Below are 15,209 nucleotides of genomic sequence, written 5' to 3'. Positions count from 1 at the left end.
ACCAGTCCCTCCTGCAGCAAAGCACCCCCACAACATGATGCTGCCACCCCCGTGCTTCACGGTTGGGATGGTGTTCTTCGGCTTGCAAGCATCCCCCTTTTTCCTCCAAACATAATGATGGTCATTATGGCCAAACAGTTCTATTTTTGTTTCATCAGACCAGAGGACATTTCTCCAAAAAGTACGATCTTTGTCCCCATGTGCAGTTGCAAACCGTAGTCTGGCTTTTTTATGGAGGTTTAGGAGCAGTGGCATCTTCCTTGCTGAGCGGCCTTTCAGGTTATGTCGACATAGGACTCGTTTTACTGTGGATATAGATACTTTGTACCTGTTTCCTCCAGCATCTTCACAAGGTCCTTTGCTGTTGTTCTGGGATTAATTTGCAATTTTCGCACCAAAGTACGTTCATCTCTAGGAGACAGAACGCGTCTCCTTCCTGAGCGGTATGATGGCTGCGTGGTCAAATGGTGTTTATACTTGCATACTATTGTTTGTACAGATGAACGTGGTGCCTCTAGGCTTTTGGAAATTGTTCCCAAGGATGAACCAGACTTGTGGAGGTCTACAATTTTTTTCTGGGGTCTTGGCTGATTTCTTTTGATTTTCCCATGATGTCAAGCAAAGAGGCACTGAGTTTGAAGGTAGGCTTTGAAATACATCCACAGGTACACCTCCAATTGACTCGAATGATGTTAGCCTATCAGAAGCAATTAGTTGTGTCATTGTCACGTCCTGACCTTAGTTCCTTTTTTATGTCTCTATTTTAGTTTGGTTAGGGCGTGAGTTGGGGTGGGCATTCTATGTTTTGTTCTGTGTTTATATTCTATGTTGTAGGTCTAGGTTTTCTGTTTTTATGTGTTTGGCCTGGTATGGTTCTCAATCAGAGGCAGCTGTCTATCGTTGTCTCTGATTGAGAGCCATACTTAGGTTGCCTGTTTTCCCACTATGATTTGTGGGTAGTTGTTTTCTGTGTCTGTGTTTGTCCATACAGAAATGTTTCAGTCTCGGTCATTCTCTTTTTGTTTTGTCATTCAGTGTTCAGTTGTTTTCATTAAAATGGACACTTACCACGCTGCACATTGGTCCGATCTTTCATACTCGTTTATCAGACGAGGACGAGTACCGTTACAGTCATGCACAAAGTAGATGTCCTAACCGACTTGCCAAAACTACAGTTTGTTCTCAAGAAATTTGTGGAGTGGTTGAAAAAATAGTTTTAATGACTCCAACCTAAGTGTATGTAAACTTCTGACTTCAACTGTAGGTTTCTACTTCCAGCTTATACATACTATTCACTTTTTGCATACAGGATGAATAGATGTAAACAGGAACTTTCTTGTGAGTGGCTGTTGTGGCAGCTGAATAATTATCTGGAGGAATAGTGAAGAATGATGGAACAGCAGCTGGCATGTTATACTGTATACTGTGAGCATATAAGGAGCAAGGAGCTAGAGATTAGCTACAGCTAAAGACATCCCTCTTATCACCAGTCTTGGGTAATGCAACATTACTGCATATTGGGAAACTTGTTCACATAGATAGTCCCATTGCACCAATCCTCTCCTTAGCTTGCAGACTTGCTACCACATGTAGGTTTGCAAATAGTGTGATGAATCAGTGTTGTGGTAGGCGGATTAATTCTTTGGACTTTCATGTTGTACTTTGTACTTTCTTACTGGATAAGCACCAAAAGACAGACTGTGTTATGTCTCAACAAAACAAATGATTTGTTTACACTTTGTGTGTGCATGTGTGTGTGTATATGCGTGTGTGTGTGCGTGCCTGCGTGTGTGTGTTTTGTGTGTCTGTATACATCTTCAGGCATCTGGACTTTAGGAGCTACAGGATATGAACAGGCTGAGGCATATGCTCACACAGATAACAATCAATTATGGGTAAACTCACAGCTACACTGCTATTTCTCAGAGATTTTCCTCCTTGAGATAATGCCAGAAAGGCATGTGACATTTCAAAAGTTCATTCTCTGTTGAAAACACATTAGAGAAACTTAAATACGCTCGGCTTGGCAGATTCAGTCATACCAGAATTATAATACCTCATAAGTTTGTTCTTTCTTTACATCCTAAAGACATTCCCCTACCGTTGGGCCCTTGAGCAAGGCCCTTAACCCCAGAACATGCTCTCCATCCAGGGACGCTGCACTGCAGCTTGACCCTGTGCTTGTCTAAACTATATGTGTTATGTGTGCTGTCTGGGGTTGGGGGGTGATTAGGAACCTGTCCAGGACTCTCTTAATCAGAGCCCTACTGGCTTTGACAGCTCAGAGATAAAAAGATTACTGGGCCTTTCAGCACCTGATCATATTTTACATTTTACATTTCAATTTGACCTCTGCATGCCTCCGGAGGCTCTGCAATTGCATCGCACCATTCATACGGTGCCACCGGCAACATTTTCGGATCAAGCATAAATTGTCTTCTATCCAGAGCGACTTACAGTAGTGAATGCATACATTTTCGTACTGGTCTCCAGTGGGAATCAAACCCACAACCCTGGCATTGCAAGTGCCATGCTCTACCAACTGAGCCACAAAGGATCAGACAGCTATGGGCCTTAATAGAAGTAGGGCGACTCAAAAGAAATCTGTCTGAAAAACACAGTGTGCTCAGCAAGAGCCACAAAGCCAATCACACATCAAAAAGATCTGTCACATGGTCTCTCTGTCTCTGTCTCTGTCTCTGTCTCTGTCTCTGTCTCTGTCTCTGTCTCTCTCTCTCTGTCTCTGTCTCTCTGTCTCTCTGTCTCTCTGTCTCTCTGTCTCTCTGTCTCTCTGTCTCTCTCTGTCTCTGTCTCTCTCTCTCTCTCTCTCTCTCTCTCTCGCTCTCTCGCTCTCTCTCTCTGCCAGGCCTTGGGACACAGAACAGATACAGATCTTTCTTAGATTGTTCTGGTGGAAAATGCTTTTCCTCATTTCACGCTTTGGTTTCTTCTAATGTGGCTGTTCTTACTGTTCTTTCTATGTGGACTTTAATTCTAATTCAGAAACAACTACAGCGATAGGATTTGTAGTCATAGCTTGACGGAAACATCCAGTTGAAACGTACCAGGTTCTTTAATTCTTTAAAGTTTAATTACAGCCAAACAATGCTGTGTGTGTGTGTGCGTGTGTGTGTGCGACACTTGTGACTTTAGCTGTAAGGCAGTGGCAGGGAGTTGTAGATGTGTGTAACATCCTGTTTCTGGGGCTTGATGCCAGGGGGTTATTACTTTATATGTCATTTATATAACATCTGTACTTGTTTTATATGTCCTTTTATATTATACCAGCGTACGTACGTATAGCCCTATGACATCATCTACTTACCTGTTAATTCTCTTGCTCACAAGCTGGTGTCCATCATTCTGGAGAAGGTAGGTTGAGACTGACAGACAGACAGATAGTGCTACTATTAAAAAGGCTGTCCAAGGAAGTCCCTTACTTATCAGCTACACAGAGATACAGTAACAGGCATGTCAGACTCAGCCTTCAAGCTCAATACGAACCCAAATAGGTTAATAACCTGGTATATAGGTAAGGTCTATTCACCCGTGTGTGCAGATAAATGTGCATGTAACACTACGTAATAATTTCATTGTCATACATTCCATTCATTCCATCCCACCTCTTAACATTCTATGCATTCACTCCCTTGGTGTCTGGAAATCTATGGCAGTGTCCCAAATGGCACCTTATTCACTACATAGTGCACTACTTTTGACCAGAGCCCTATGGGCCCTGGTCCATAGGGCTCTTTAAAGACTCTTTAAAGTGGCAATCAGCAGTAGAAACACTAACAAAGCATCCTCCCCGCCTCTGATTCGGTAAAACGCTGAGGGATGGGGCTGGAGAAATGTAACCACTCTCGAATTCATAGACAGAGCTATGGATGCAAGGACTGACCATCCATGATATCAAAATGATAGTTTTAACCATGTAGCCATGAGGCTATATAGGGTTTGTTTACATTTACATTGTTTACAAACATTGGAGTAAAACAACCTTATATTTTGGGTTCTGATTGGGTACGACAGTTGAACTAAGCCCATGAGGAATTTATAAGTTATATTCTTCAATAATCAATGGGCACATATCATTAATTATGGATGTAGCAACTGCTGATTGTTCTTTTAATCCTACCTTAATTCAACATCACCTGGTGATAGCCAGCTTGCTTTGGGATTACTGTGTTTCTGCCTAATTCTCACTGCTGTGAGAGAGTCCTATCAGTCTGTGTGAAGATAGTACAAAAAAATTACCATAAACATCATTATAATCTGGCAGTGTGATTTGAAACTTTCTTCAACAATGTGAGTTATAAAGAGGAGACTGTTTATATATTTCTCAGTTTACTAAACTGTCTTTAGTTTACTAAAAATCACCTCTGCACCTCGCACATTGTTGACGAAAAGTTTCAAATTAAATCACACTGCAAGATAAGGTTTATGGTATTTTTTGCCCACTATGAAGATGTGCAAAATAAGTAATTCTATGCGTTATGCATTTCACAAGTATTTTTGCATCACACATTGAAGTGTAAGAGGCTTCCAGTTGTTTAAATGGACTGGAGCTTTATACTTACCACCTGGGTCCTGTTTCAGTAATAGTGAAACCAGACCTTCTTACTGCGTACCTGATAGTGTACCATTTTTATAGGAGTAGTTAAAACATGCTAATAAGGTACATAAAAAAAGGTTTGATATACCTCTACTGGTATGCCATCAAGCCCTGGGGTTTTTCCAGACTGAAAGGGTTTAATTGCCTCAAGAAGTTCCTCCCCTGTAAGTTGGCCTTCACATAGGTCTTTCTGTACAATTGATCATTTGACATTATAATTATTATTAGGGAAAAAATCCTTACAATTAACATCCTTCAGTGGAGATGGAGGAGGCTGGAATAAGAACACATGCTTCAAATATTTAGCTTCCTCTTATAATTTGGTGAATCATGGATGACTCATTTGTAACGAGTTTCTGTAAATTATTTTTGGTTGCATTTCTATGATGGAGATTCAAGAAAAATACAGTGCATTTTTCACTATTTTCCATCCAGTTCGCTGTATTTTTGTAATACATTACACTTGATCGTTCTTAAATATATCCCTCCAGTTCTTTTTGTTTTCCCTCAAACTTATTCTGTGCCTCTATAGTACAGTTTCTTTTGCTATCTACCTGTCCTGTTAGTACCTCTATTTCCGTTGTTCGTCTAATCTCTTTTAACCGAAGCTGCTTTTGTTTTAAAGATGAATATTGAATTAATTGGCCTCTACAAGGTACATTTGAAAGTGTCCCACACAATAAGGGGATCTGCTGTTCCTATGTCGTGCAGGAAAATGTCAGTTCTAAAATATTCTGCATTAGTTAAGAGAAAATTGTCCTCCAGTAGGCTTTGATTACATTTCCAATATCCCTACCACGTGGAAAATCTGTAAGAGTTATGTGGAGGCCAATTAGATGATGGTTCGATCGCATTCTGTCTCCTATCAACACTTTTTTTAAAACTTTTGGTGCCAGTGAGAATGAAACTAGCTTGATTAATAATAATAATATAATATAATAATAATAATAATATTGATTAAGCCTCCTCCATGTACAGTATATCTCACTAGGTCCGGGTTTGTTAGCATCTATGTATCCACCAGGTCTAATGTGCCCATAATATTTGTTGTACAGTATATCTCACTAGGTCCGGGTTTGTTAGCCTCTATGTATCCACCAGGTCTAATGTGACCATAATATTTGTTGTACAGTATATCTCACTAGGTCCGGGTTTGTTAGCCTCTATGTATCCACCAGGTTCAATGTGCCCATAATATTTGTTATCTCCTTAAGTGCATACGGGTGATAGTTTGTAGTGTGATTTCCTTTGTGGTCCATTGAAGTACTTAAAACCGTGTTATAATCTCCCACCATAATAATAGGATCGTTTGTTGCTTGTGAGCTCAATAAATTGTTATAAATCTTTTTTTAAAGTGTGGATCAACCTTATTTGGACCATATAGATTAATTATCCAAATATGTTTATCGTTCAATAGCATATTCAAAAGGATCCACCTTCCTTGCGGATCTGTTTGGACAGTTTGCACATTTGGCTCAAAATTATTATTAATTAATATCATCACCCCTTTTGAATTTCTTTGCCCGTGACAGAAGTTCCTTTTTCCACATAACTTAATCTATAAATGTCAGTGGCGGTTGGCGGTTATGAGGGAGGACACATTTTCTTCTGAGCATGGCCTTATTTCTATTACAGCATATTGGATGACTGTCATTCGTATTCCATTCACTCAGCTCAATGTAACATCGCTAGGTTTAGGATACTACATGATACTCAAATTTTCCCTGTTACCATCATGGGGTTGCTCTTCATGAGGGAGAGAGATAAACAAAATAGGGATGTAGTGTTGTAGGTGTCACGCCCTGACCTTAGTATTCTTTGTTTTCTTTATTATTTTTGGTTAGGTCAGGGTGTGACAAGGGTGATATATGTTTTTTGTCCTGTCTAGGGGTTTTGTATGTTTATGGGGTTGTCACTAATCTAGGTGTTTTGTATGTCTATGGTTGCCTAGATTGGTTCTCAATTAGAGGGAGCTGTTTATCGTTGTCTCTGATTGGGAACCATATTTAGGCAGCCATATTCCTTGAGTATTTTGTGGGTGATTGTCTATGGTTAGTTGCCTGTGCCAGCACTATTATTATATAGCTTCACGTTCGTTTTGTTGTTTTTGTATAGTTCATTCAGTGTTCTTTCTTCATTAAAGAAGATGTACTCAAATCACGCTGCGCTTTGGTCTCCTCTATACGACGAACGTGACAGTGGGCCTAATTTGGAATTACTGCCTCAGCATTGCAGGGTTACTCACAACCAGGTTGTTATCTCGGAGGCCCTGAAGAGCTGGTTGTTAATGTAGAGCTTGTCCAACACCAGGTGCACTTTCTGGCCCTGTGGTGTTTAAGAATAGGGTAAAGAACGCGTCTACTGTCCACGATCTCTCAAGAATATTGTTAATTGATAGATAAATTGTTTCCGCATAGCCGCGGGAAGTAGAGGTGCTGAGGGTGCTGCAGTACCCCTTGAAAAATCTGAATGTTTATTTACAAAAGTAGTGCACTGGACCTTTAATAGTCCTGTATTAGCGGACCGATACAGCCGTCTACAGCGTGGGCAAAACTTATTTTTTTCCTGTTCATGTTTTCCAAAGCAGCTCTGTCGTCTTTGGCGAATGTTGTTGGGTAACCTTCTTCAGTCTAACCGTCCATTGTGATAGAACGTTTGGTCGGACACAACTCCTCTGTCTCGCTGGAGGACAGTACTGCTCTTTCCTGCTTTGTCTGTTGACTTAGCATATCATAGGATTTAGCAATACAATTATCTAAGTCTGGTATCTCTTTAAGTTTGCTTCCTTCTTTTAATTGATGGCTAAATTACAATTTCAAACAATCAATAATGAGACAGGTTTGAAGCTCAGCACATCACTGCCACCTACCACGTCACATCTGCTCAATCTGATGATGATGAGACCGTTATTAAAAATGACAAATATAAATGATAAAGCTTTTATCCCATGATAAAAGCTTCAATGTGAATACGTTATACTACTGAAACAAAGTTTAACGTGAGAAGATGCATTCAGACCAGCCTTACTGATTGAACGTACATTAACTACATTAGTCATACAACACATCATACATGTATGACACATACAGTACTGTACTGTAACCTTGACTTATACTGTAGCTGTTGGGATCATTTGAAAACGGTTGTCTAGAAATGCTGGCAATACTCATGGATCTTTGCCCTTGCCTGTGGTTTCATATCTCAGATGCTGAAATCCCTAGTCTGGTTCCTCTCAAGGTTTCTGACTGCTAGAGACTTTTCCCTCACCACTGTGCTTCTGCTTGCTTTTTAGGGTCTAGGCCGGGTTACTGTAAAGCACTTTGAGACAACTGTTTGGGCGTTATAAATACATTTGATTGATCTATTGATTGATTTATGGTATCCTCTGTGTCCTCTGCTCCATCCAGTTGGGTGTTTATCTATGAGAAAGGCTACCAGTCGACAGACACGGCCGTGAGTTCTGTCTTTACTAAGATGAAAGGGGTGGGCTACACCAAGGTGGATGGAGAGGAGAGGGTCTGGGACATGGTCGACTACGTCTTCCCTGAACAGGTGGGTCATTGGCTAATATCTTTCTTGAACAGGTGGCTGAGTGTGGACGAACAACACTAGTACTGTAATGAATGAGAAACTGAATGAATGACCTGAAAGGTCACATATCATTACACCCTCTAGGAACTGAGCCTCACAGTACATCTACCAGTGTGCTGTAATACTAGTGCAATAGTAATGCGTAATAAAGTACTACAGCGAGGTTCATGCGGGGAAGTCAGACAGATGGTGTCTGACAGATTGAAGAAGAAGAAGAAGGAGGAAAAGGAGGAGGACATGAAGAAGGTGAAGAAGATGAACTGTGGTATCGTGATATCATTGTCAACACACAGGTGTGAGTGAAACTGTACCTAACTTTCATCAGTGGCTCCTTTGCACGCATCCTGATCCCGCGCACACATTAGGCAAATACAGAGACAAGCAGGAGAGTCTCTGTAAACACAGTGACATTGTTTGCCTAAGTGTAGTCAGCTCATGTTGACCGTGACTAAGCAATAAAGAGATACAAAGAAGACACTACTGTTTACTCTGAGGGGTGTGGCCATGATGGGTCTATTTAATTCAGAACCAACCAGTTTGACTGATGGTTAGGAGTAAGGAGATCAATTACCAAAAACAGCAAGAAGGTCAAACACACAAGATTATACAGCCTGTGAACTGTTAACTTATTCAAGGTATTTACCTGAAGATGACCTTGTATGTTATCATAATATATGGTATCTGTTAACTTATTCAAGGTATTTACCTGAAGATTACCATGTCTGTTATCATAATATATCAAATCAAAGTTTATGTGTCACGTGCGCCGAATACAACAGCGCCGAATACAGTGAAATGCTTACTTACAGGCTCTAACCAATAGTGCAAAAAAGGTATTAGGTGAACAATAGGTAAGTAAAGAAATAAAACAACAGTAAAAAGACAGGCTATATACAGTAGCGAGGCTATACGAGTAGCGAGGCTACATACAGACACCGGTTAGTCAGGCTGATTGAGGTAGTATGTACATGTAGATATGGTTAAAGTGACTATGCATATATGATGAACAAGGAGTAGCAGTAGCGTAAAAGAGGGGTTGGCGGGTGGCGGGTGGCGGGTGGCGGGACACAATGCAGATAGCCTGGTTAGCCAATGTGCAGGAGCACTGGTTGGTCGGCCCAATTGAGGTAGTATGTACATGAATGTATAGTTAAAGTGACTATGCATATATGATAAACAGAGAGTAGCAGCAGCGTAAAAGAGGGGTTGGGGGGGGCACACTGCAAATAGTCCGGGAAGCCATTTGATTTTCCTGTTCAGGAGTCTTATGGCTTGGGGGTAAAAACTATTGAGAAGCCTTTTTGTTCTTGACTTGGCACTCCGGTACCGCTTGTCATGCGGTAGTAGAGAGAACAATCTATGACTGGGGTGGCTGGGGTCTTTGACAATTTTTAGGGCCTTCCTCTGACACCACCTGGTGTAGAGGTCCTGGATAGGTGTAGAGGTCCTGGTGTAGAGGTCCTGAATAGGCTTTGTCGTGCCCTCTTCACGACTGTCTTGGTGTGTTTGGACCATTCTAGTTTGTTGTTGATGTGGACACCAAGGAACTTGAAGCTCTCTACCTGCTCCACTACAGCCCCGTCGATGAGAATGGGGGCGTGCTCGGTCCTCCTTTTCCTGTTGTCCACAATCATCTCCCTAGTCTTGGTCACATTGAGGGATAGGTTGTTATTCTAGCACCACCTGGCCAGGTCTCTGACCTCCTTCCTATAGGCTGTCTCGTCGTTGTCGGTGATCAGGCACACCACTGTTGTGTCGTCTGCAAACTCAATGATGGTGTTGGAGTCATGCCTGGCCATGCAGTCGTGGGTGAACAGGGAGTACAGGAGGGGACTGAGCACGCACCCCTGGACAGCTCCAGTGTTGAGGATCAGTGTGGCAGATGTGTTGCTACCTACCCTCACCACCTGGGGGCGGCCCGTCAGGAAGTCCAGGATCCAGTTGCAGAGGGAGGTCTTTAGTCCCAGGATCCTTAGCTTAGTGATGAGCTTTGAGGGTACTATGGTGTTGAACGCTGAGCTTTAGTCAATGAATAGCATTCTCACATAAGTGTTCCTTTTGTCCAGGTGGGAAAGGGCAGTGTGGAGTGCAATAGAGATTGCATCATCTGTGAATCTGTTTGGGCGGTATGCAAATTAGAGTGGGTCTAGGGTTTCTAGGATAATGGTGTTGATGTGAGCCATTATGTCAGGAGGTCTATGTGTAGCTGGTGTATAGGAGTCAGGCGCAGGACAGCAGATAAGAGTAAATAGAGGGTTAAATAATGAACAGGTAATTGGGGGTTTGAAACCAGGTGTGTAAGACAAAGACAAAACAAATGGAAAATGAAAAGTGGATCGGCGATGGCTAGAAGGCCGGTGACGTCGACTGCCGAACGTCGCCTGAACAAGGAGAGGGACCGACTTCGGCGTAAGTCGTGACACATTACCAACCTTTCAAAGCACTTCATGGCTACGGACGCTACAGGTCTGTAGTTATTTAGGCAGGTTGCCTTTGTGTTCTTGGGCACAGGGACTATAGTGGTCTGCTTGAAACATGTTGGTATTACAGACTCAATCAGGAACATTGAAAATGTCATAATATATAATATATGGTATATGTTAACTTATTCAAGGTATTTACCTGAGTCTCATGGTGATTTCCAAAACAATGAAATTGATACTGGTTATACAGTATTGATTTAGTGATTCAACATTGTATTACACCCAAAAGGTATTTATTTTCTAGATATTGAAATAGGCAGTATATTGAGCAGTTTTATAGTAGTAGTAGTATTAATAGTAGTAGTAAAAGATGTCTTGTACTACTGTAACTACACAGACATGTCTTAATAACATTCATCTACAAAGAAATTATATTGACTCTAACTGCATTATCAATTAGATGCCATTGTGGTACTGCCATAACATTGACTGGAATCGATGCAATAACATCTGTCTTTGCATGATAATAACCACTTCCCGAAGTGGTCACAGTCAGTGACTTAGCATCGTGTGACCGAATTACACAATGCCATGCCATCCAGACCTGTGTTGAAATACTATTTAAGATCTTTCAAATACTTTGACTGTTTACTTTAGCCTGCCTGGAGTGTCAGGTGGCCTGGGTTTGTACTTTGGAGATGTTAGACTTTGTTGTTGATTCCATTGCAACAGGGAAGCTCAATCAAGCACAGATAAAGTGCCAATCAAGCAGAGCTAAATGGCGTCAAATAGTATTTGAACCTAGGTCTGATGCCATCTAATGCTGTTACCCAGGCAGGAAGGCTCCAGTACCAGTCCTTATTAATTCAGGGCCACATGTCCTGTGCTTTATATGGCCTCTACATATGAGTTAGTTTACATTAACATGAACGACATCCTGGTCGAGACTCGAGAGAGGGCCAATAGAATGAAACAGGAGAGCGAGGGTCATAGAAATGCAATTACTAGAACATGAAAACGTCCCTTAGACCAGGGCTAATCGACTGCACCTTCATGTAATTCAGTAGTTCTGTTGCATGTCGGGGGCTATAGATCTGTTACAAAAACAACAGCGACAAAAGGTTTGTCACATAACGTGGAGAGATGACCTGCAGGTCTGTGAAAGGTAATAACATTTTAAAAGACAACTGATTTTACCTCATGACCTTCTGACGTGATGACATTTACAGGTAAAACTATATCCGGTAGCAGACCTTGTTGTTCCCATAGGGAATGGACGGGGGATCGTTATATTTACAGGTCAAATTCAAATAATTCGATATGCTTAATAACAAGGTCAATGTTGCCAAAGCAAAGTGATACAATAATAATTATGAAAACAAAAGCGACAACAATAAGAATAGTGGCTATAATACTAAAGAAAAACAAATGGCTTTAAACTGTATGATTGTCACATTTAAAGATACAATTATAATCTCTCTGTGTCTCTGTCTCTCCAGCCCTGTTTTTACATGGTGCTAACATGTGTCCTTTGTCCTGATCTAGTATACATTATGATTGTGCCCACATTTCCAGAAATGTTTCTGTTATCTCTCCACTGTGTCTGCATTTCCTGGTTCCTTCCTTTATGCAAATTATTTCACAGGTATTATTTCAAAATAATATTTATTTATTGTAAGACATATTGATGTAATAAGTCAATGTTACAACCTGTCAATGATTTTAGAGGACTAAATAACGAAGATTTAAATAGTTTTTCTGTCCAGATCTGTCTACACTTGTAAGATATCCAGACACAATGCGTATCTGACTACCTCTGGATGTGGAAAGGATGATCTGATCACAATCGGATCACAATGTGTATTTTGATTGTCTACACCTGTCTAAAAATGTGGGCACAATCAGAATGTGGACAAGATAAGAACAAAGGACGCAAGTTAGAACCAGGTGTAAATGGGGCCTCTCTCTCTCTCTCTCTCTCTCTCTCCCCTTCTCTCTCTCCCCTTCTCTCCCCTTCTCTTCTCCTTCTCTTCTCCTTCTCTTCTCCTTCTCTTCTCTCTCTTCTTCTCTTCTCTCTCTCCTTCTCTTCTCTCTCTCCTTCTCTTCTCTTCTCTCTCTCACACACCTTAGGGAGACTCATCTTTTGTGGTGATGACCAACTACATTATAACCAAAGGTCAGAAAATGGGAAAATGTCCTGAGGTATGTCAACTCATCTCAAAAGTATTTATTGGATTTTCTGTATCTCTTTGTATATCTTTCTGATATTAATCCATTTTCATAAATACTAAAGCTAAATGTAAAGTCCATCATATCAGCTCATCTACTTTCATTGTGAGATTAAATACATTTGCACAGAGATTATCAATCAGGAATATGTGGTCTTAACAAATTATGTCCTTTGTTGTCCTATTTTATCATGTTTCGCGCACGCACACACACACACACACACACACACACACACACACACACACACACACACACACACACACACACACACACACACACACACACACACACAACAACAGTTACCCATTGACTAACTCATTCCTGTGTTTCAGCTCGCAGAACCCAGGTATCTCTGCAACTCCGACTCAGACTGTGAAAGAGGGATAATAGAACGTACAGGACATGGTAAAGTCCTGACGGCATGGCAGTGTGACACAGTCCCACTCACTTATTTAGTGTTTCTCAACTTCTGGTCCGTGGACCAGCGTTGGTTCATGGCACATTGCTGGCCGGTCCTGGCCGGTTCCTGAGATGGTTAACTGAACACTAATATAGTCAGTTCTACAGTGCTAGCAGGTTGTCCCCCAAAGGAGGAAGAGGTATAGTTTGCCAGTCGCTGACACAAGAGGGCCATAGCTTGTCGGTCCCTGGTATAAAAAAGGTTGAGAAACACTGCACTAACTAACCCTCTTCACGACCTACATAGCCAAGCTAACCATTCTTCACTGCCACTACCACAACCATCCCTACCTGCCTACTCACACTGGCCATCTATAACTACAATAAGGGATAAACAACAAAGGGATGTGAGTTCAGTGAAAATAATTCACAGTCCTTCGTAGTCTATCCCTTACGTTGTTCAATTATTACTACTGTATGTATTGGATTCTAATTACTTGTAATCAAAATCAGGTGTTGTTTAACATAAATTAAAATGGCACACGATTTCACTTGTCAGAGAGCAAAAAACTTGTCAGGGAGATAAGTGTTCAGGTTGTATCATCATTGTTTCCCTGCCCAAAGTCATGAAGAAAAAGTATGCTTGATTTCAGATCAACAACTTTCCATGTTCTTAGCAACATGACGCAGGGTGGTTGAGCGCCTTGGCTCACCATTCTATTAAAGCATGCAAACAGAGTCCCACACACACATATTATGCATACATGCACACAACCACTGCCTTCCGTTCCACAAGCTAAATAAAATCGCCGACCTACGCGGAAGATTAAACTACCAACGGGACATTAAAAACTGTAATATCTTATGCTTCATGGAGTCATGGCTGAGCGACGACATTATCAACATACAGCTGGCTGGTTATACGCTCTATCGGCAGGATAGAACAGCGGCATCTGGTACAACAAGGGGTGGCGGACTATGTATATTTGGAAATAACAGCTGGTGCACGATATCTTAGGAAGTCTTGAGGTATTGTTCGCCTACCTAGAGAGTTTTCATCTGTATTTTACGTAGCTGTCTACATACCACCACAGACTGATGCTGGCACTAAGACCGCACTCAATGAGCTGTATTCCGCCATAAGCAAACAGGAAAATGCTCATCCAGAGGCAGCGCTCCTAGTGGCCAGGGACTTTAATGCAGGCAAACTTAAATCCGTTTTACCAAATTTCTATCAGCATGTTAAATGTGCAACTAGAGGGGAAAAAAACTCTAGACCACCTGTACTCCACACACAGAGACTCGTACAAAGCTCTCCCTCGCCCTCCATTTGGCGAATCTGACCATAATTCTATCCTCTTGATTCCTGCTTACAAACAAAAATGAAAACAGTGACTCGGTAAATAAAAAAGTTGTGAGATGAAGCAGATGCTAAGCTACAGGACTGTTTTGCTAGCACAGACTGGAACATGTTCCGGGATTCTTCCGATGGCATTGAGGAGTACAATATATCAGTCATTAGCTTCATCAATAAGTGCATCGATGAAGTCGTCCCCACAGTGACCGTACGTACATACCTCAACTAGAAGCCATGGATTACAGGCAAAATCCGCACTGAGCTAAAGGCTAGAACTGCCGCTTTCAAGGAGCGGGACACTAACCCGAAAGCTTATAAGAAATCCCGCTATGCCCTCCAACGAACCATCAAATAGGCAAAGCGTTAATACAGGACTAAGATCGAATCGTATTACACCGGCTTCGATGCTCGTCGGATGTGGCAGGGCTTGCAAACCATTACAGACTACAAAGGGAAGCACAGCCGAGAGCTGCCCAGTGACACAAGCCTTTCAGACGAGCTAAACTACTTCTATGCTCGCTTTGAGGCAAATAACACTGAAACATGCATGTGCTGACCAACTGGCAAAGTGTCTTCACTGACATTTTCAACCTCT

The 15,209-nt window shown here is 41.5% G+C and overlaps 1 protein-coding gene across 2 annotated transcripts in view; it reads left to right on the top strand.

Moving 5' to 3' along the window:
• Window positions 1–15,209, top strand: part of LOC120032629 (P2X purinoceptor 1-like) — a 47,131-nt gene that overhangs the window by 9,586 nt on the left and 22,336 nt on the right. For both annotated transcript variants that reach the window (XM_038978812.1, XM_038978804.1), the window contains exons 2-4: window positions 8,023–8,167; window positions 12,760–12,831; window positions 13,191–13,263. In XM_038978812.1, coding sequence (XP_038834740.1) covers window positions 8,023–8,167; window positions 12,760–12,831; window positions 13,191–13,263 — 290 coding nt within the window. The remainder of the gene's footprint in view (window positions 1–8,022; window positions 8,168–12,759; window positions 12,832–13,190; window positions 13,264–15,209) is intronic.

The sequence above is a fragment of the Salvelinus namaycush genome, chromosome 3 (assembly GCF_016432855.1).
Source record: "Salvelinus namaycush isolate Seneca chromosome 3, SaNama_1.0, whole genome shotgun sequence".
In the NCBI taxonomy this organism is placed as follows: Eukaryota; Metazoa; Chordata; class Actinopteri; order Salmoniformes; family Salmonidae; genus Salvelinus; species Salvelinus namaycush.
This window is presented reverse-complemented; position numbering and strand designations above follow the sequence as displayed.